Source organism: Phocoena sinus, chromosome 17 (genome assembly GCF_008692025.1).
Source record: "Phocoena sinus isolate mPhoSin1 chromosome 17, mPhoSin1.pri, whole genome shotgun sequence".
Classification (NCBI taxonomy): domain Eukaryota; kingdom Metazoa; phylum Chordata; class Mammalia; order Artiodactyla; family Phocoenidae; genus Phocoena; species Phocoena sinus.
Window position 1 is genome coordinate 77,143,168 of NC_045779.1, and position 20,706 is coordinate 77,163,873.

The 20,706-nt window shown below is 65.1% G+C and overlaps 2 protein-coding genes across 4 annotated transcripts in view; one reads left to right on the forward strand and one right to left on the reverse strand.

The window, feature by feature from the left end:
* PTP4A3 (protein tyrosine phosphatase 4A3) overlaps positions 1–13,546 on the forward strand; it is a 35,589-nt gene extending 22,043 nt beyond the window's left edge. For 2 of the 3 annotated variants that reach the window (XM_032610453.1, XM_032610455.1), the window contains exons 2-6: positions 6,118–7,051; positions 9,040–9,132; positions 10,348–10,478; positions 11,120–11,194; positions 12,930–13,546. In XM_032610453.1, the coding sequence (XP_032466344.1) occupies positions 6,947–7,051; positions 9,040–9,132; positions 10,348–10,478; positions 11,120–11,194; positions 12,930–13,047 (522 nt within the window). In that variant the 5' untranslated portion in view covers positions 6,118–6,946 and the 3' untranslated portion in view covers positions 13,048–13,546. Of the gene's footprint in view, positions 1–5,817; positions 7,052–9,039; positions 9,133–10,347; positions 10,479–11,119; positions 11,195–12,929 lie in introns of those variants that run through there. The other variant, XM_032610454.1, reaches the window with a different exon arrangement.
* Positions 13,547–16,114: 2,568 nt separating this feature from the next.
* Positions 16,115–20,706, reverse strand: part of LOC116742258 (maestro heat-like repeat family member 5) — a 33,077-nt gene continuing 28,485 nt past the window's right edge. Inside the window, 7 exon segments of the mRNA XM_032609584.1 lie at positions 16,115–16,209; positions 16,457–16,528; positions 16,739–16,841; positions 16,972–17,053; positions 17,055–17,077; positions 17,653–17,808; positions 18,371–18,547. Of these exon segments, the coding sequence (XP_032465475.1) occupies positions 16,115–16,209; positions 16,457–16,528; positions 16,739–16,841; positions 16,972–17,053; positions 17,055–17,077; positions 17,653–17,808; positions 18,371–18,547 (708 nt within the window).

The window sequence follows — 20,706 nt, forward strand, 5'->3', positions numbered from 1 at the left end:
AGGTCCCTCCAGGGGAGTGTCCAGGCCCAGCAGGGTGTGGCCAGGCCAGCTGAGGCCAAGGTGGGGAGGCCCAAGCCCTCGCCAGGACTGGGGCAAGGGCAGCCTGCAGAGTGGTGGCAGGCAGCCTTCACCATGTGGGTGCCGGCCAGGTGGGTGCCATCGAGGCCAGGGATGCTTAGCGTGGGCCTGGCGGGCTTGGCGTGCCCCTGGGGTTCAGGAGACCCAGGGTGCCTGGTGGCAGCCAGGGTGGAGCACAGCGGCCTTGGCCACACCCACGACTGCCCACGGAGGTAGCAGTTCTGCCTCCTGGGTCTGCACTGGAGCTGCGGCCCGGTCAGTGCTGGCGGCTGATGGTACGTGCGGGCGGGCCACTTGGGTTGGCAAGTGGGTACCACGCCCCACGAGGCACCACTAAAGCCACGGTGTGGTGAGGGCAGCCCATGCAGCGCCCAGGGGCAGTGGTGGAGCTCCGGGGAGTGTGTTCGCAGCCCTCTTCCCCGTCTCCAGATCCTGGAGGGTAGAACAGGTGCCTTCCCGGGTAGAAACTCAAGCCTGCTCCCAACAGCTCTGCTTCCAGGTCACAGCCTGGGCACCCCATGACCGGCTTGGAGCGGGCCCCATCGGAAGGTGCCTTCCCTTCCTGGCAGTGTCACCATTTATACAGGAGGCCTGAAGCCCCAGAGAGAGCAAGCATTGGCCCCGGGCTACACAGGGAGTCAGGGCAGCTGGTCAAGCCCTGATGATGAAGTTCCAGGAACGAGGAGCATGCCTGTTCCCCTCGCCGGCCAGCTCCTCCGGGAAGCCTTCCCTGACCACCTGATCCTCCAGTTCTGCCCTTCACAGTGCCTGCTGTGCTGGCTTATTTGGCCCCAAAACTTTCCTGCCGCTGGTCCCCATCCCAGCAGGGGGCACTGAGGAGGCCCTAGAGGGAGGGATTCATAACTCGGGGAGCTGCCCAGAAGCAGTGAGCACCCTGTCACCGGAGGTGTGCAGGCTGGTGATCAGATGGCGTAGTGACCTTTGAGTTTCCTCTGGACTTCAGGGGCTCGGATCCTGTGATGGGTTCTGGATGGCTCCCGGATCTGGACCTCTGCCCAGAACAGTTGGGTCACTTGTTCCTTCCACAACAAGTGGGGGGCCCTCCTGGTGCCAGGCCCTGTGCTGGAGGTGGGTGGAGTCGACAGCCTCTGAACCCCTCCTCCTTCAGGACACACCTACCCTGGGGCCAGGACTCTCTGCTCGGAAGGGCAGTGGCTGCAGGGAGGCGGGGTGGGTGGGAGGGGAGGCGGTGGAGCTTGGTCAGCGATAGGGGCTGGACCCTCGGTGCCACGGGTCCAGAGGCAGGAGGGTTCTGGGAAGGTTTCCTGGGGGATCAGCGTGGACTCGGCCTGTGGGGTCTCCCCTCCCGGCCCCCGAGCAGCCAGCGGACTTGGGCTCATCTGGGAGGGTTCCAGGAACGGCTCCTGCCTTGATAAAAATAGACTTCTCTGAAGGGCTTGGGACTGTGCCAGCTGCAGCAGGTGCCCCAGGCGAGGGTGAACAGGGGTGCAGCCTCGGCAGCACGGTGGGCTCTGGGTCCTGGGTGCAGTGTCACAGAGCTTGGTGGGACCTCTCACCCTGTACGGGTGAGGATGAAGTGTGGGGTAGCAGAAGCAGCCTGCCCGGGGCTCCTCTCTGCCAGAGGGCCAGGGTCAGGATGAGCAGGGTCTCTGGGCCCAGCAAAGCAGCCCGGCTTTGGTTCTTCTGTTTCCTTGGGCAAAGCCCCGCGACCCCTCTGAGCTGCTGTTTCATTAATACAGCGTGGCCGACGTGTCTTGCTCATGGGATGCAGTGTCCAGCATGGTGTCTGAGGGGACACACTCTCAGAAAGTGGTCCAGGTGGGAGAGTGGTGGGGCCCTGAGCTCCCAAAGCTGGCCTTTAGGAAGAGGCTGCTGCAAGGGGGGACCTAAGAGCACTGGACTGGGAGTCCTGGCCCGAGCCCGCCTTGGTTCTGGGTGGAGGAGCCCTTGCTGTGAGCCGGTGGGCAGGCCACCTGGCTTGGCTGGGAGGGGGCTCCGGCGGGCCTTTCTGCCCTGTACACGGCTGTCCTATCCTCACCTCCTCTGCCTGCTTGCCCGGCTGAGGGTGGGAGGAGTGCGGGTCCCGGCATGACTGACACTCTCTGGGTATGTGGGTGGGGAGAGCCTGGGAGGGGGCCGTGCTCTGGGCTGGGCCCCTGGCCAGTTCCTCCCACCCCGCCCCTGCGGTGCTGACCGATGATTGCAGGGGCCAGGCTGGCTGTCTGGGAGCTGGGCTCAGAGCCGGGTTCCCAGCGAGGCAAGGCCTCTGGGGACCCTGTGTGCTGGGGGCTCTCCCCACCCTGCTCCACCCCCTTCCGAGGGCCTCCGCCTGGGCCGGGGCAGGTACACGGTTGACTGCGGTGCCAGGCTGCACTCTCGGGGCTCACAGGCTGGGGAGCATTCGTGTTCCTGACATGGTGCTTCCAGGAGGTGAAGCCAGGACCCTGCTGTGGGGGGGGCAGGCCCAGACCCAGGGAGGGCTTCCCATAACAGAGGGCCTTCTGGGGAGGGGCATCTGCACTGAGCATTGGAGGATGAGCCGGGATGTGGACACCGCTCCCTGTGTGTCCCAGTGCTTCGGTTTCCTCACCTGCATGGGGGCGGGGAGGCGGGGCGCCAGCGCCCGCCCAGGGGTGTGGTGACGATTCAGTGCGGGACAGCAGCCTCTGGGAGGAGCTTCCAGGGCCACGAAGGGGGCACACAGTGGAAGGGCCCCCGGGTTTGAGGCTGGAGCAGGAGGGCTTCAGGGCCAGACCAGGTGGTGGGCCACCATCCTGTGGGTGTCACCCTCGGGAACCCACCTGGGCCACAGGCACCCTCCTTCCCATTTGCAACGTAGGGAGCTCGCCCTCTGGGCCTTGGCTTGCGCTGCGGTCCCCGCCAGGAGCCTGGCTCCATGCTGAGCTCCTCACGACCTGGCGCCGCCCCCTCTCCGCAGAGCGAATCCTTCCTTGGAGAAGGAAGGCCATGGGGAGCCCCAGAGGGTTCAGGAGGGCGCCGGAGCCCGGCGGGAGGAAGGCGGGGTGCGCGAACAGCGCCCCCGCCCTTGCGTTTCCCTTTCCTCCGCGGCGTTTCCTCTCCCGGCTCGGCCGTCCACCGCCCCTTTGTCTGCCCCTGCGCGCGGGCCGGGTCGTGGTTATATTTAGGCGGCAGGTGTGGGAGCCACTACAAGCCGGGTCGCTCGCGGGTCACCGGCCACGCCGCCCACGTGATGCCCGGGCGCTATAAATAGCCCCCCGGCAGCCTGGCCGCGGAGCATCCGTGGGGAGGCCGGCGCGCCCCGCGCACCGGGTCTCAGCCACCGCGTCCCGGCCCTGCCCGGCCTCGCGCGAATGGAGGCGGTGGAGGCGGGACGCCTGCGCGCCGGTGAGCCGGGGCGCGCGAGGGCGGGGGCCGTGCCGGGAGGACCCCAGCCCCGCCCCGGGGAGGGGGCCGTATCCCTCGGAACCAGCCTCCCCCGCCCGTCTCCCCCGCCGCCCCCCTCCCCCCCACCCCCCCCCCCCCCCCCCCCCCCCCCGCCCCCTCGCCCTGCTGCTCGAACACCGCGGGACAGGATGCCTGCGCGCCCACGGCGCCACCCCAGCCCACTGGTCCCAGCCCCGCCCACGGTGCTCCCATGCCCCCCCTCCTTAGCTCTCCTGGGACCCCACTGAGCCGTGGTCCTCCAGCCTCCCCCCAGTATCATACAGGGTCCGGGGTGCAGAGAGGCTGGCGCTCTCTGAAGCCCTCTGCAAACTCCAGCTTCTCAACCAGCTGTGCCACCGGGAATGAGCCTCCTGGACTTGAGATTGAGAACGCCTGCGAGGAGCACTTCCCGGGGCCTGGCGTGGTCAGGGCCCAGAGAAGCCCCTCCAGCTCTCCCTGGCTGGTTTATTCATCTGCAAACAGGGGCCAGGATGGGGCCTCCCCTAACGGGTCTGGAAAGGAGGACTGTTCTGGACATAGCAGAGGGCTCAGAGCCGGCCCGGGTGGAGGCTGCTGGGGTCCCAGCCCAGCAGTGACGTGGGGCCGGTGGTAGGAAGGCCAGAGGGAGGGGCCTTGGGCTCCCAGAAGGGCTCCCGCATCATGGGGGGTGGTGGCCAGGAGCAGTGGCTGGTGGACTTGGGTCAGCCCTGCCTGGGGGCCTGCTCAGTGACCTCACCAAGGGGGTGTGGTTAGGAGGGAGGGCCCCTCCCTGGGGGGAGGCCACAGGCCTGGTTGAGCCACAGGCCTGGCTGCCTGGGGCAGGAAAGGGGGCTTTCACTGCTTTGCTCTCACCTGGGGGTGTGGGCCCTAGACATGGAGGAGACAAGTGGGGTGTGTGGCTAGAGCCCGACCCGGCCTGGGCAGTGATCTCGGTTCAACCTCGGCCCAGACCCTGACCCCATTCTAGCTAGGGCTGGGCCCCCTGACCCCTGCCAACGGGTGACCCTTGAGGCTCACGTGGGCAGCAGTGTGGTGTGGCTCTGGACCCTCAGCTCTGAGGGCCATCCAGGGACACTGGCAGAAGAGCCAGGCCATGTGCCCTCGCCCCCGGGGTCTCCCCAGGTGTCCAGCAGCTATGCGCCGTGAGGTGGCGGGTCAGGCCTTTGGAGAGGCCTGTAGTCCTGTGGCTTCCTGGTAAACACGCACGCACACAGGAACAGCCCGCAGCCCCAGGAGGAGCAGGTGTTTGTGTGCTGCTCAGGGCGCCCGCGGCTGGCTCCTTCCTTGCCTGTACTGGGAGCGAAGCTCGTTCTGGGAGGGTGCAGGATCCCTTCTCCCTGTCTTTTGCCCCCTCCCCGGGGACGCCCGCGTAACCCTCCTAGACAAGGCACGGAGCAGAGTGTGAGCCTGGGAGCGGCGCTGGAGGCCCTCCACCGCGTCCGGGTCCCAGCTGCGGGCCCTGTCTGCACCCAGGTTGAGGCTCCAGGGGCCCAGCCGGCCTGGTGGGCAGCTGGGGAACGGGGTGCTGGGCGGGGCAGAGGTAAGAGTTGTCTGCCGCGGGGGATGGAGGACCTGCCGGGTGAGCAGGTGGGATTGGGCCAAGCCCCGTGGCCGGGGGCGTCCGCTGACCACTGGGTTGTGCTGGAGGGACCTTGGCAGCATCTCGTTTGGCCCCTCACTGTACAGATGGGGAAACTGAGGCCAGTGATGTGCCCAAGTCCTCCCAGCCCGTCTGTGCGGGTGGGAGTGAGGCTGGCTGGGTGCTCCTGCTGGGGCCCCTGGCCCTGGCCCTTTGGGGCCTAGAGAGTGAGAGACAGGCACGAGGTGCTTGATGGCTGTCTCTGTGGCCCAGCAGCATCCCTCCTTGAGGCCCTGTCACAGCGGGACCCCACTCCTGGCCACCTGTACTGTTACCATCTCGGCAAGCACCTGGTGGCCGGTCCTGGCCACTTGGCCCCTGTGGTCTGTCCCCGCTTCTCCGAGCTGCTGCAGGGCAGAGTCGCTTGTTTACCTCCGGTGCGTGGCCAGCCCTGTGGGCGAGTGGTGGACGGTGGCCCAGGGCAGAGGCTGATCAGAGCCGGAGGTTTCCCTGGGGAGCCCTTGAGAGATGCGTAAGGTGGTGCATGGCTGTGAGTGAGGCTGCCACACCCTCAGCCCACTGTGCTCTGGCGCCTTGGCCTCTGCACCTGAGCCCCTTTCCCGGAGGACCGGCTGGCCCAGAGCAGTGTGGGCTTGGAAATGCCACAGAGGCCGGCGTTCTGCAGAGGAGGGGGTGACTGTCCCGGGGCGGGGGTGGACATCCTGGGGTGTCCGGGCTCAGGGGATGGGGGCTGGGCCTCTGTTACCACAGACGGCCCTGAAATCCGTGTTTCGGGGTTCAGCACGCTCCCGGGGGAAGGGTATGTCCCTCCCTCCGTCCCTCTCTGCCCTGTCCTGGTGGCTGTCCCGTCACCTCAGGGGCCTGGGTCAGCCCTAGCAGGAGCCGTCCTTCCTTGGGCTCCCAGATGGGGAAACCGAGGCCCAGGGAGGGTGGCTCGCTCAGCGCGGCCTTGTAGCAGGGCCCGGGAGAAGCACTGGCTGGGACCCCTCCCGGGAGGTGGGGCACCCGGGGACCCCTTCCCTTTTCACTTCTTTTTCTCCCCTCCTCCCCAGACGCTGCCTGCCGCTGACCAGCCCGAGATTTATGGAGAGGGCCTCAGAGGGCCACTCTGAGTGCCGCTGCGGCCGGCATCGCCGCCGCGCCTGCTGCTGAGACCCCGCGCCTCCGGCCCTCACCATTGCCCTCGCCCGCCCATGGCCCCCGCCGCCCGGCCCGGGGCCGGCGCTGCTGCCTGAGCCCCCTGCCCCCTTCCAGGACTCGCCGTGCCCCGATGGGGTAACGTGACGGAGGCCCCGTGTCACAGCTGCCTGCTCCCACCCCAAGGCCGCCCCGTTGGTTCAGTTTGAGTTCATTCTTCCTTTGGTCCTTGGGGGTTTGGGGCCTTTGAGTGAAGGCGGCCGTCGACCTGTCCACGGATGCAGACGGGGCGTCCCCAGCGACAGGAGAGCGCTGGCCACGGCCGCAGCGGCCGGACTCACTTTGGGCTTTTTAAAGATTTCTTTGCTGACTGTTTTTGGTTGTCGTTATTTTTGCTTTTGCCCCCTTGTAATTATCCAGCACGGAGAGGCAGGAGCTTGGACTGGTCCATTTTACTTCCGGGGGGCTCTTTCGTTCCTTTCGTTTTTTAAAGAGTTGGGTTTTCTTTTTTAATTATCCACGCGTTAATCCGGGCAGCATCCTCCCCCCTCCCAAGTATTTGCACAACATTTGTGCGCGGTGCTGGGGGTCAGGTTTTTAAAGAAGCATTTTCTCTCTCTTGGACAAGCACAGGGATCTCGTTCTCCTTGGGTTCTGGGGGGGCTGCTGGGGCCTTCTCCCACCCGCGTCCCCGGCCCCGCCTGCAGCCCTTCCTGGGCGCCGCCCCGCCTTCGGGGTGCAGCCATGGCGCGGATGAACCGGCCGGCCCCCGTGGAGGTCAGCTACAAGAACATGCGCTTCCTCATCACGCACAACCCCACCAACGCCACCCTCAGCAGCTTCATCGCGGTGAGTGTCCAGCACGCCCGGCCGCGCGGCCGGGGGCCTCCCGAGGGCCGCAGAGTGAGACGCAAAGCTGTCGGCCCAGGGACTGCGCTTGGGAGCGGAGCTGCCAGCCTGGTTACAGGGTCCCCGGGGGGCACCCGAGGGTGTCCTTCCCGCAGAGCCGGTGTGAGGACTGCGGGGGTATCCGCTGGGCCCGCTGGGGCCTGCAGGATGGGCAGCGGGAGCCCACACTGCACGAACAGAGGCAGGTTCCGGCAGGAGGAGAAACGGGCCTCGCCTCCTCGGGACGTCGCCTGTGGCCGGTGCAGTCCCGAGCCTTTGCTGGCCGTTTGGCCTCTGTGCAGAGGCTGAGCGAAGGAGGAGGGGGGGGTCCCCCATGTGAGGACTGGCTGCTTCAACAGCCTGGACACAGGCGGTCGCAGGGCACGAAGGCCAGCTGCATGGCCAGCCCAGGCCGCAGGAAGCCCACTGGCAGCGGGGGAATCCTTGGGTTAGAACGGGCCGGCTGGGGGCTTCAGGCCACAGATATCTGTGTGAGGAGGGGCTGGGCGGGAGTCCGAGGCGGCCCCGGGATAGAGTGACCGCCGGACCCTGGGAGCCAGCAGGTTGAGGTGTGCGCTGCTCGTGGCCGCAGCCGATGGGCCACGCGGCAGAGCCTGCAACTCTCCACCTGGCCCCTGCAGGAGACTGGCCTCTGGAGTGCCCCTTCCTGTTTGCAGAGCCTGTGGCTGTGTGCAGGGCCATTTGTGGCCTCAGACCTCCAGCCATTCCCTCTGCAACATGAGATAAGCTTCCTTGAGCGCTTGTCCTGGTTGAACAGGGGCCTGGGCACGAGAGGACTTCAGCAACTCCGTAGGGAGAGGCAGTGGGCACCCTGCCATTGGGGGACCTGGACCCTGGATGTTGAGGTGGGACCCTGTAGGGGAGGGCTGTCCCCCTGTATAGCCTGTGATTAGGGTCAGGGCTGAGTGTGACCAGGATTAGGGCTCAGTGTGTGATGGAGGGTCAGGACTCAGTGTGGGAGCGGGGTCAGAGCTCAGTCTGTCACTAGAGGCAGGGCTCCGTGTGTGACCGGGGGCAGCGCTCAGTCTGTGATGAGGGTCAGGGCCCAGCCCTGGGCTGGGTGGAAGCACCCTCGGCTGCGGGCACAGAGGGATCTGAGGCGCCCCTTTGGCCTCAGAGCCCTGCACCACCGCCCCCCACTCCCCGCATTCTCAGAATAGCTCTGTGCTGTCCTCACTGGGTCCAGTGTCCCCGTTGCATGATGAGCAAGGTCCAGCAGCTGGTTCCTCACTGCTCCTAAAATAGCTGCTGGGAGCAGGTCGGGGTGGGTGCAGCCCCGGCACGTGGACCCCGTGGAGTGGAGCCCTCCGCCCCAGCGTATAAATATCCCTACGCCTGGCTGTGACCTTCTCCCTGGCAGCCGGGGGCTTCCCCGCTGGTGTGCAGGGCCTGGCTCCCTCCTGGGTGCCATCTGGGCAGGCGCCTGCCCTCCCTGCCCCGAGGCCTGCCCCGCCGAGACTCCGAAAGCCCCTGTTCGGGGTCTGGCTGTGCCCCTTGACTGGACTTGTCCCTGCAACCCTGGCTGGGAGGGCTGCCCAGAGCAGGGACCGTGCAGGGGCTCTCGTGCGGGCTGGTGGTGTCCTATCCCTGCCTGGGGACCCAGGATCTTTGCCTGGAAATTGCTGATGTGATCTGGGGCCCTGAGCACCCGAGAGGAGGGAGGTAGTGCTAGGAAGCTGGCTCCCGGCTGGGTAGCCACGATGGCAAGGAGGGTCGGTGGGGACACCCTCCCTGCTGCTGGGTGGGCCCAGGGACAGTTGCCCCAGGAGCATCAGGAAAGACTGTCCCACCCTCGGCAAGTCACTGAGCCTGAAAGTCAGTGAGCCACTGGTGATTCACGCTGGGTGTCAGCCTTTCTGCCCAGTCAGGGGGTCCCCAGCCCTGAGCCCCGCAGTCCCGGCTCAGCCCTGCCTTCCTTCCCCTGCCAGGACCTGAAGAAGTACGGGGCCACCACCGTGGTGCGTGTGTGCGAAGTGACCTACGACAAGGCCCCGCTGGAGAAGGACGGCATCACCGTCGTGGTGAGGCTGCCGCGCGGGGCGGGGCTGCAGGGGGCTGGGGCCCCGCACCGGGAAGCAGGCACGCGTGGCCTCTCCGCGTGCGCCCTGCTGCGCCCCCCTCGCCGTGTTCGTGTCCAGGCCTCACCTCTAAGGGTCTGGGCTGCCTCAGGGGCGCACCTCTGTCTCCCTGCCTGGCGTTCGGGGCCCTGTCACCGGGCAGCGGGTGCCTCCGGGAGGGTGGGCTGGGGGCACCTGGCGGGCCCCTGGGGAGGCTCTACCGAGGCGGTGGGGAGGGACCCTGGGGGCTGTTTCCTTGGTCCCCGGTGCTGGGGACCTGCGTCTAGGCGGCAGGCCCTGTGGGATGGGCCATGGGTTTCCCGGTGCCTCGACCAGAGCCCTGGGGCCAGCCCTCTGGGGAGGACGCCGAGCCAGGCGACTGTGGTGAGAGTGGTGGAAGGGTCGGAGCCTCAGGGTCAGACGGGCCTGCCTGAGTCCCGCCTCTGCCCCTTCCCCGCTGAGTGACCCCAGTTTCCTCACCTGTAGAGCGTGGGTGCTTGAAAGGCACCAGGTGAAGTGGTAAAGCGACCCGTGGCACAGGGAGTCCGCAGCCTTTCGCACCCCTCTCACTGCAGCAGGAAGGATCTGAGTTAGACTTACAGCCGCCAGGCAGACCGGTTTCCTCCAGGGGTTGCTGAATCTGGAGTCCGGCAACAGGATTAGGTGACCCGGGGGCCTAGCCTTGGTGGGCACATGTGGATGCACTCAACGGCACGAAGTCTGCTCCACTGGGACTTAAGTGCTTCCATCCTCACTGGGCCCGGCCTGCTCTGTGCAGCTGTGCTGGGGGCTGGGGACACAGACAGGCACACGTCACCATGTTTGTGGGCCAGACCCCTTGGGCTTCCTGACCCAGAACCTCTCAGGCTGGGTGGGGGTCAGGCTTTGACCCCAGAATCGCAGTGTGGGCTGATGGGGAAGGGGGTAGGGCTCCCGGGGCTCCTTGAAGAAAAGAGCAGGGTGTTCCGGGGAGGCTTCCTGGAGGAGAGGGCAGCTGAGGGAGCGGAGAGGATGAAGAGGAGCCTCGCAGTGGGGAGCTCCCTGGCCCTGTGCCCTGGCCCTCACCTCGTGGGCTCCCGACATCCTCTGTGCTTCCCGAGAGCCCATGGGCAGGCCAGCCTGTGCCCCTCACCCCACCTTCCGGTGCGGAGGGCCCTCACGGGCTGCTTCCTTCCGCAGGACTGGCCGTTTGACGACGGGGCGCCTCCACCCGGCAGAGTGGTGGAGGACTGGCTGAGCCTGCTGAAGACCAAGTTCTGTGACGACCCCGGCAGTTGCGTGGCTGTGCACTGCGTGGCCGGCCTGGGACGGTGAGCTGGCGGGGCAGGGCAGTTGGCTTGAACTTGGGGACCCTGTGGCCTGGCTCACTCTCGGATGTGGGTGCTGAGCCCACATCACACACGACCTCCTTCCTTGGAAGTTCCCAGACCTGGGCGGGGAGGAAGTCCTTCCCAGAGTCTGACCCTGCTCCCTCCTGCTGTGGTTGGGACTGTGTACTTGAGCAGGAAGGAGCTGCCAGCCCCGCCCCTCTCCAGGCACAAAGGCCCTGCCCCCAGCAGATAGCCTGGGTTTCACTGAGGGACCCAGGTGGTGGAATCCCCGATTGCAGAGGGACTGGCTGAGTGGGGTTGATAGCCAAGAGTCAATCTCTTATCCACAACCAGACCTAAGCCCAGCGCTTTACTCTCCCTCCTTCAACCCTCCCACCAACATATTTACGCACAAGGAGCCTGAGGCACAGAGAGGTTGCCTGGCTCACCTGAGGTCACACAGCAGGGTCGGGAGGAGCCTGTGCCCACCACAGGGCAGGGCAGGGCAGGGCACTGGGGGAGTCTGGGCAGCCCTCAGGCCCCAAGGGGGAAGGCATTGCTCTGTGTCTTCAGTAGGCGGCCTGTCAGGGGAGGGGTTGGGAGTAGAGGCTTGGGTGATTTCGTTCTGCCGTCCGCTCTAGGGCTCCGGTCCTCGTGGCTCTGGCCCTCATCGAGAGTGGGATGAAGTACGAGGACGCCATCCAGTTCATCCGACAGTGAGTGGCCGGTGGGGGAGGGCGGTGGTGAGCGCTCAGGGGTCCGGGTTGAGGGGGCCCTTATCCTGTGCTCCCTGCCCCGCAGGGCCCAGTGCCCTGCCAGTGGGCACTCCTGACCCGTGTCCCCGGGGTGTCCTCTGAGGCATCCCCCGGTCCAGTGCAGCCTCCTTTTGTGGTACCAACGTACCGCTCAGGCCGCCTGGCCCTGACTGAGGACTGGTGTCTGAGTGTGGCCTTCTCCCCTGGCTGGGAGGTATGAGTGAGGAGAGGCTCCAGTGAGGGCCTGGCTGGTCCCACCTCCGTGGCCCGCGGCTCCCTCAGCCTGGGGCGCAGGGCAGTCCAGACAGGCTGGGCTGTGCTGAGTAGCAAGCAGGCCAGCGTAGGGAGTTGGGGCAAACAGCTCTTTAAGCCTCCAGCACTCCTGATGAGGGGTGTCATTCTCCTTACCTGGGAGAGGAAGGACCCCCAGAAGCTATCCAGCCCAGCCCCCCTGTGAAAGGAACCTCCTGTGGCACCTGCCCACCTTCCCCAACACCCCAGGGACGACTGACGCACGGCGGTCTTTCAGAGCTGCCCTTCCGAAGCCCTGGCCCCTGGGGCCTCTGCCCCAGCTTCTCAGCCCCCACGGGGGTCTCCCCCCTCCTCCTCCTCGGGTGGGGGGCTCCTGTCTCTACCACTGCTCCGGGGAAAAGAGCCCTGGTGGTGCAGGGTCTTGGGGTGTCAGCAGGGACAGTGGGGCGGATGGCAGAGGACCTGGGCCTGCACTGGGCCTGCCCCCGCCCCCAGCCCAGCCGCCGTGTGCGTGCGTGCGTGCGTGCGTGTGTGTGTGAGAGACACGCACGCTCTGTGCCTGTGTGTGTTCTTGTACTGCTCCCCCAGTGGCGGCTCCCAGGGCACAGCCACCTTTCTCCCAGAGGCAGGCTTGTTTACCAGCCAGACAGCCAGGCCTGCGTGCACCCGTGGGAGCTCAGGCCTCCTCGGGAGCCCGGCACTCCTTCACACACGCGCGCACACACAGGCACACGCTGTTTCTCTCCGTGAGCCTGTGTGCAGCTCTGCGCCTTGGTGCAGATCCAAGGGGCACCAGGGCGAGGGCCGGGCCTTCACCAGAGCCCTTCCTGCACCCACCTCGTTGGTGGTTCCCCAGCTTGAGGCCCGAGGCCCGTGATTGGGGGCTGGGCCCAACCTGGTGACTCAGAGAAGCACAGGCTTGCACCTCCCCCGCTCACGTTTCCTTGGCCAGAGCAAGTCTGTGGCCACGTCTGAGGTCACGGGCCGGTGGGGACAGATGGCCTCCAGAAGCGCACGGTGGGCAGCCCTAGGTGCCCTCACACCTGGGCACCTGAGGTCCACCTCCCCCCTCCTCTACTCCCCCTCCCAGCCAGCCGGGATGCCCAGGCTCCACCCCTGCGGCCTCTGGGGTCCCAGGGCCTGGGGGTGAGGTGGTACCCAGGTAGACGCGGGGACCTTGTGGGTGGGGGTCAGGGAGCCAGCCTGGAGGAGGTGATAGCCAGGTGAGTCGAAGGCCAGCAGCGGTGACTGCAGGTGATGGGGGAAGGGTGATTCTGGCCGCAGGAACAGCCTGGGGAAAGGCCTAGCGGCGGGACGGGCTCTGCTGGCTACGAGGACCCGCTCCAGCCCCACTGGACTCTGGTGCCTCGAGGCCCTGGGGCAGGGCAGGTGGCCGAGCCCGGGTCCCGCCTGATCCCCGCCCACCCCCGTTCCGTCTGCTCAGGAAGCGGCGTGGAGCCATCAACAGCAAACAGCTTACCTACCTGGAAAAATACCGGCCTAAGCAGAGACTGCGGTTCAAGGACCCACACGCGCACAAGACCAAGTGCTGTGTCATGTAGCTCAGGACCCTGGCGCCCTGGCCTCGGCTCAGCGGGGCTCCATCTCCCTCCTCTCCAGATGCCTCAGCACACCCGCCACCAACGGTCCGGCCCGCCCCACGCGCCCTTTGCTGTCTCCTGTCACCGTCCCCCACACGCGTGTGCTCGCACCACTGTCTGGTCCATCCTTCCTTTTGTCTACATGCCCGCGTCTGTCTCTTCCTCTGTGCCCCGTGTGTCTCTGTCTGTGCCCTCGGCTCCTTCTGTCCCTCTGAGGCTTAATTCCCCCTAATCTCCCCCTCACCCTGTGTCCCTGGCTCTCCTGCCAGTGCCCTGCCCCTGCCCCTGGGCAGCTCTCCTCTTTGGCCCGTTGGTTTGGGGGCTGGTGTATTTTTTAACCACTGGGCCCGGCCCCTCCCCTGCAGCCCCTCCCCCTGACCTGTTCTTGGCACCTTAAATTATTTGGTCTGGGGCGGTCAGATGTTCTGGACACTCGAAGGCAATAAAACCGGACCCTGTGGCTGTGTGTGTTTGGAGAGTGGGGTGGGGGCCAGGCGGCCTCGAGTGGGCAGGCGGGGCCCCGGGAAGGCCCCTGAACAGGACGGGGCCGGCAGCCCCTCCAGCCGGCTGTGCTGGGGCGCCCCCTGGCGTCCACGCCGAGTCCTTGCGCTCCCTGGCTTAGGGGCAGGGGCCATCCCAGATAGACCAGAACAAGGGCTGTGGCCTGAGCAGGCTCTGCCCACTTGCCATGGTGCTGTTTCAAGGCTCCTGTGCAGGATGGGCTGGGTCATCTGGTAATTCCTCAGGGCTTGTGTCCACTGGGATGGCTGCGCTGCCCCCACCAGGTGTCCTTAGAGGCCCAGAGCAGGGAGCGGGTGATGGTGGCCGACTGGGCCTGCCGTGATAGGTCAGAGTGTGTGTGGGAGGGGCGGGGTCTGCCTGGGGGCATGGGTTGCCCTGCTCCCAGCCTCCCTGTGTGCAGCTCTCAGCTCTCGCAGAGCTGGGGGCTGGCCCCTCCCTGGGTCGGGTGGGCTGCACCTTCCCCAGGTGGGAGGGTGGCCCAGCCACCAGGTCACAGGCCCTGTCTCCCCGCCTCTGGTCTGCCTTGGCTGGCCTGGCAGTGAACTGTTGCTGCTGGTACGGTTAATGGGGCACCTCCCGTGAATCTGGGTCTAGAGCCCCCCGCCCTGCTGGCCAGGACTGGGCTCCCACCACTTCAGACTTCTCCTGTCTCAGTTCCCCTGGGGGCTTGCCCGGTCACCATTGGCTCCAGGAAACTGTTGGGTCCAGGCCCACCCAGCTCTAAGCTTTTACTAAACCAGACTTCCCAGAGGGAGGGTGAACTGGGGCCGGGTGGAGGGATGTGCGGGAGGCCTGCCTGCCCCACTGCCCAGAGGTGGCCAGGGGGCAAGTGCTGGGTGAAACCAGGGAAGTCCCCCCGTTTCAGGAGAGATGGCATTCCTACCCACCAGCTGGACCGAGGAGACCCTCCCCCTCAGGCCTCTTGGTCCTGAAGGAGTGCAACCCTCCCCCCCAGGCAGGGGGTTGCAGCGGAGGAGAGATGGGGGGGCACCCGCGGAGGTCTGTGGACAAGATGGAGAGTTGTGAAAAGGCAAACCCACCTAGAGCTCCTCCTCAGGTGCCCTGTTCAGAGATGCACAGACGGGGAGACGGGGCTCCCAGGTGGAGAGGGGCCACCAGCTCTACCAAGAGTTATTTCCTCCTTTCCCCAAACACACCCAAGAACACAAGTGAATCTGGGGCGTGTCCATGAAGTTGCTGTATTTTTTCAACCCATCATCCAGGTTTTGGGGTCTCCTGGGTGCCAGCCGTGTGCAGCCCCATCCCTGCCCCGAGGGGCTCACAGTCTAAAGGGGGTGGTGAGCCGGCTAGGGGGGTGCCCGGCCTCAGGAGGGGCTGACGAGGGGCAGGGGACCTTGTTTGGCAGGGCCTTGAGGGATGGGGCTTGTGGAGGTGTCGAGGCTGGGGATGTGGACAAGGCGCTCCAAGTGGAAGCTCTGTCTGGGCGGAGTGGGGAGGGTCAGGAAGGGCACGGGGGGCGGTGGGGGCGGAAAGCAGGGGGCAGGCTGGGCTGGGCTGGACCTTCTGTTGGAGGGCGGCCGGCTGGGGTCCCGAGAGAGACACCGTGGGGGGAAGCCCTAGGGAGGACTCCGGCAAGGGAGGGTCTCACAGGCAGGGAAAGGGCCCACCTGCCCATTGCACAAGTGGAAAGACCAAGACTGGGAGGGGAAGGACCTCCTGAAGGTCAGGTGGGTCTCCAGGGGCTCCCTGGGAGTCCGGGGACCCTTTCTAGACTCAGCCCTCCAAGGGGTCTTGGAGGAAGGTCTTACTACCCATTTTACAGATGGGACAGCTGAGACTCAGAGAGCTGAGACCCTCGCCTAAGGCCACACAGCTCATCCAGGATGGGCCAGGCCCACCAGGAAGGTCTGCCTCTGGGCCAGGCTGGTTCCGCTGCCAACCCCGGGTGCCAGCCCTGACTGGATTCAGGAGGCTAGAGATGGGGGTGGAGGGAGACCTTGAGTCGCAGGAGCTGAGGGAGACCAGCCAAGGGGCCTCTTGCCCACCGTCAGCACCCCCTGTGACTACGGAGCTCTAAACCAGAGACAAGCTGGATGCTGTCGGAGTGCCCCAGTGAATGGCTGCACTCAGCAGTGAGCCCCGAGGGCCAAGGCTGCCCTGGGAGTGCCCTCCCAGCGCCCAGGACACTGGCAGGCCATGGCTTGGGCTCTGGCCAAGGGGAGCCCACCTGATCTCCATGAGGGGAGGGGTTGTCATTTGCAGGGCGCTGCACAGACTTCCCAGTTTGTCTCTGGGGGACACGGTCTCCCCGGCCTCACCCAGGCCTGCCAGTGTCTCCTGGGGCTTGCCTGGTTCCCCTGGGGACCCACGGAATGGTGGGCAGGCAGTGTACAGGTGTGACACATCTTTGTTGAATCTAGATCTTTCTTTCAAATGGAAAAATGTTATGCAACCAAGCGCTGTGTGGACAGAGCAGGGCTGCCTGACACGGTGGGCCCGGGGCTGGGGGTGGGTGAGCAGGAAGGTGAGGGAGGATGGCTGGACGTCAGCGCGGTCCGGCTGCCATCTGCTGAAGGAAGGACTGCCTGGTGGCAAGTTCTTGGATGCTGGGCTCTGGGTCATTCTTAAGATCCTCAAAAGCTCCAGGAGAGGAGGGAGAAGTCAGAGGCGCCCCCTGCGGTCCGTCTGCCCACAGCCCCGCCCTGACAGGGCAGCGCCCTCGTTCCCACCTGGGGTGTGGGGGGCAGGTTGGCACCCAGACCCCACCTCCTGGGCCTTCTGGGCCTGGGCGCTCCCCTTCCCCACCCCCTCTCAGCCCCACGTGTTTGGGGGTCCACCCTCCCTGTGACACAGGTGTGGGTGTGGACGGGTTGGGGCCACTTTCTGCAGAACAGCAGCTTCGTGTCCATGTCCTTGACCATCTGGGACACGGCCTGGGGGTGGTGGCAGATGGTATAACCTGTGTGACAACCAGGAGCACGCTGGCCGGTGGAAGGGGGCTTGGACCCGCTCCTGACCCTCTGAGGCCTGGCCCCCTTGCCACCTTTCCTCTTGCCAGTGGCCTTCGAGCTCCAGCTGTAGTGGCGAGGCAGGTGCTGGGCGGGCGGGTGAGGCTCAGGGCGCTCAGGCGGGGCAGGCCCGGGGGTCCCCAAGCCCGGCCCCCGCTCACCCATGAAGAGCGCTGCCCAGGTCTTGATGTGACAACGGGGGCTGTGCAGGTAGCCGAGGGCCTGTGCCAAGTGGATGCCGAGCCCCTCCTGGCTGTGGGTCATCTGGGGAGCACGCCTGTCACTCTCTGGGGCCAGAGGGCTGGGCCCGCACAGAGCATGGACCGGAGCCCCAGCCCCGGGGAGCCCGGCTCCTGGCCCCACTCCCCTCCCATCCCCCGCTGCGGCCCCAAACCAGGCAGCTCCAGAGGAAGTGGCTGGCGCCAAGGCTCGCCTCCCAGGCCAGCGTGCAGGAGAGGGTGTGCCGCAGCCACGCCGCGGTGGAAGGCGAGCTTGGCCTGCTGTGGGGACCGCAGGGGAGGGCCCAGGCTCGGGTAGGGTCTGAGGAAGCCGCAGCGTGGGCGCGGCCCCTCCTGGGCTCCTTCCTGCTGCCTGTGAGGCTGCGCTCAGCCCGCCCACCTCCCTGGCCGTGGCACCAGGCCCCGCTCAGCCCCTATTGGCTTGGACACTGGCCGCTATTGTCCATCTCCCTGGCCGCTGGGAGCTCCAGGAAGGCCGAGCTGCGTCTTAGGGGCCTGGCGTGGGGCACGGGCTGGCACACAGTAGGGCTCAGCCCATATCTCAGCAAGTTCAACGAACAACCTGAGCCCCGACTGCAGGCCGGGCGCTGGGGACACAGCAGTGAGCAGGACAGACAGTGTCCTGACCACAGACGGCACGGCCACGTGTTTGCACGTGTGTGTGAGTGCACGTGTGTGCACATGGGGAGGGGCAGGGAAACCAAGGAGGGGGCCAAACCTGCTGCCCCAGGGAGCACCCCCTGCCATCTACAGCCCCCCAGCCCCCTGCCCCCAGCCCCCTGCCACCCGTGGGTCCCCAGCCCCGCCAAGGCGAAGGCCCATCGGGAGGCACTGACCGTGACGACGGCCCGGCAGCTGTCCTTCAGGTGCAGGAGCAGGGCCACCATACTCTGGTGTACCTGGGTTCTCAGGCCACTTAGCTTTCTGCCTGTCATTGACGCCACCAGCTCCCCGAACAGTGCCATGGCCGCTGCCTGGACTCCATCCCGCTCCTGCAAGGCAGAGGCTCAGGGCCAGAGCCAGACCTGCCTGGGGCTCCTGACCCTCCGCTCCGTGGTGGGGGTGGGGCTCAGTCCCCTCAGCGGGACACTTTCACCTGGGCCCAGGGGTCTCAGGGACAGGGCTCCTGGGGAGGGTCACAGGCCATCCTCAGGGACCTGAAATCGTTTCTCTTTCATGCTCACAATCACATCCTGACAACCCGAGTGTCATGAATGCAGCTGGGGGGGCGCAGGGCTTATCCCTCTAATTTCCCAGTGAAGGAAAATCTGCCATTGCAAACGTGCTGACTGGTCAGGAAGGTGAGGACAGGCGGGGTTGGAGAGACTGGATGTCGGCGCTAGTTCAGCCCCATGGAGAGGGGCGAGCGCCACCTGGTGGCCTCCCGGCTGGTCCACCTGCGCCGGTGCACACCCAGGGAGCTGCCCTGGACCTCCACCTCCCTGCCCCAGCTGGACCGTGGCCTGGGGTCCTCCCCGCCTTCGAGGAAGGGAGCGGGGGAGGCACAGGAGGGGCATGAGATGGGGGCACTCGCCCCTCCCTGGGCACACTCACGTCGTCGGAGAAGGAGCGGGCGTTGATGGCGATGCCAAAGCTCTGGGCCTTTGTGCTGTGTGCGCCCAGGCAGTGCAGCATGTCCGACACGGTGCCCATGATGCGCACCACCACCGGCTCGCCGCTGTGGAAGAAGCCGTCGAGGAAGGGCGGCAGCAGTCCACGGAGCAGGCGTCCCTGAGGGAGGTGGGGCCGGTGGGCAGTGGGACCCCTGCCTCTGCACACACCCCGCACCCCAGCCCTGCCGGGTAGACCCAGAGCCAACACAGACTCTGCCCTTCCCAGACCCCCATCCAGGCCTGGGCACCTGCACTGTTCCCTGCGCCCTGCTGGATCCCGCCCTGGCTCTGCCCATGAGGGAAATGAGCTCCGAGCCCTGGTCTGTCCACTGGGAGCTGTGGACAGACTGAGGACAGGCTTCTCCTCTCTGAGCCACTGGGGGTCCTCCTGGGGTTAGGGGAGCATTAGCCCCGTGCTAGTTGGCTCCCAGGTCCTTCCTGTCCGGCTCCGTGCTGGCCAGAGCGCCCCCACCAAGTCCTGGAGACCACCCTTCCCTTCCTCCGCCCCACCCTGCCTTTACCCCCATTCCTAGCCTCCCCATGGGTCAGAGAGGGCCTGGGGGGCTGGAGGAGAGAAATTTGGTCAGGTGGGCACACACTGAGGTCGCTGGCGAATCACGTCATGGGGAGTTGGGTGCACCAGTGGTGGCTCCAGACCTTCTATGTTGCAATGACCATTTCCCACTTTTACATTACTTTAAAAGAAAAAGCTAAGTTCATTTTCAGCCAATTCTTCCTGCTCCTCTTGTGTACAGTGTGCTCGTGAATTGTCTGGGTGGACATGTCAGAAAGGGACATGTCAGCAAACGGATGCTTCCCACCATCAAGCCCCTTATCAATGACTTGTGCAAACTAGGCTGATTTTACAACTTTTAAGCAAGTTTTTGGCAACTTCATTGGCTTCCTAAGCTGTGTTTAGTTTTACAGTATTAAATTAATTTCAGTGACAAACACTTTCTGAGCACCAGCTGGGTGCAGCCAGGGTGCTGGGACCCAGGTCTGGCAGTGGACTGGACAGGCAGAATGGATTCTAACGGGAAGGACCCAAAGTTAAACACACAACGTGGCGTGTGTCAGTCAGTGACGAGTGGTATGATACAGCAGGGCAGGGGTGGAGGTACCGGCAGAGGTGGTGGTTATGAAGGTTTTAAAAAAATTATTTTATTTATTTAGTTATTTATTTATTGGCTGTGCTGCACAGCATGTGGGATCTTAGATCCCCGACCAGAGATCGAAGCCTTGCCACCTGTATTGAAAAGCGGATTCTTAACCAATGGGCCACCAGGGAAGTCCCTAAAGTTTTAATTTTAAGTAGGATCAGAGCATTTGTTACTGAGAAGGTGACAGCTGAGCAAATTCTTACAAAGAGGTGCTGGAAGAGCTTTCCAGCAGAAGGAGCAGCAAGTGCAAAGGCCCTGAGGCAGGAGCACGCCTGGGTGTTTGTGGGGTTTGTTGATTGGCTGAACGACCTTACTGTTTGGGGCTGGAGCAACTGGACGGGTGGAGCCCCCATCACCTGAGATGGGGGCTGCAGGAGGAGCCTGTTTGGGGTGAGGGGTCCGTTGTGCACAGGTTGAGTTTGAGATGCTGCTAGAATCCAAGCAGTTTGAGGGTCGAGGCTGGAGTTCAGGTCCCCGTTTGGGATACAGGTTTGGGAGCAACTGGCCTATAGGCGGTACATAAAGATTGGAGGATACCACCAAGGGAGCAAGTGTAGACCAAGGAGAACGGCGGGAAGGGGTCCAAGAACAGGAGGAAGAACAGGTGAAGATGACAAGGCACCACCTTCGACGTGGGAGGAAAACCAAGTGAGGGAGGGGTCCTGGGGCCAAGTGGACGGAAAGGTCACCCAGTCACATGTGCTGACGGGTCCACTGCGGGGAGGTCACAGGTGACCTGAACGGGAATGGTTTCAGGTCAGCTGTGGGTGGGAGGCATGCTAACTGGAGCGTGTCTGCCTTCCTTCGATGGCCACATTTGCAGCGTTCTCAGTTGAATTATTTCATTGATATGTAGGCATGACATTGGGAGCATCTTCTAAAAGCAAAATGTAATTTCTAACAAGGACAAACATGGCTGCGCGCCAGTCCTGAAAGCAGCGTGCAGGTTCTCAACGTGATCGTCCCATGACTGTCGAGGCGTTTTTAGCCTAGTTGTCTGGATCCCCTCCCCCGAGGTGAGCAGTGGGATTGGTGGAGGGGGCCCTCCTTCCGCCTGCCGAGCTGGCCCCTTGTTCCCTGGTAAGAGGACCCCTTTGTGGCAGGGGTGGACTTCCCT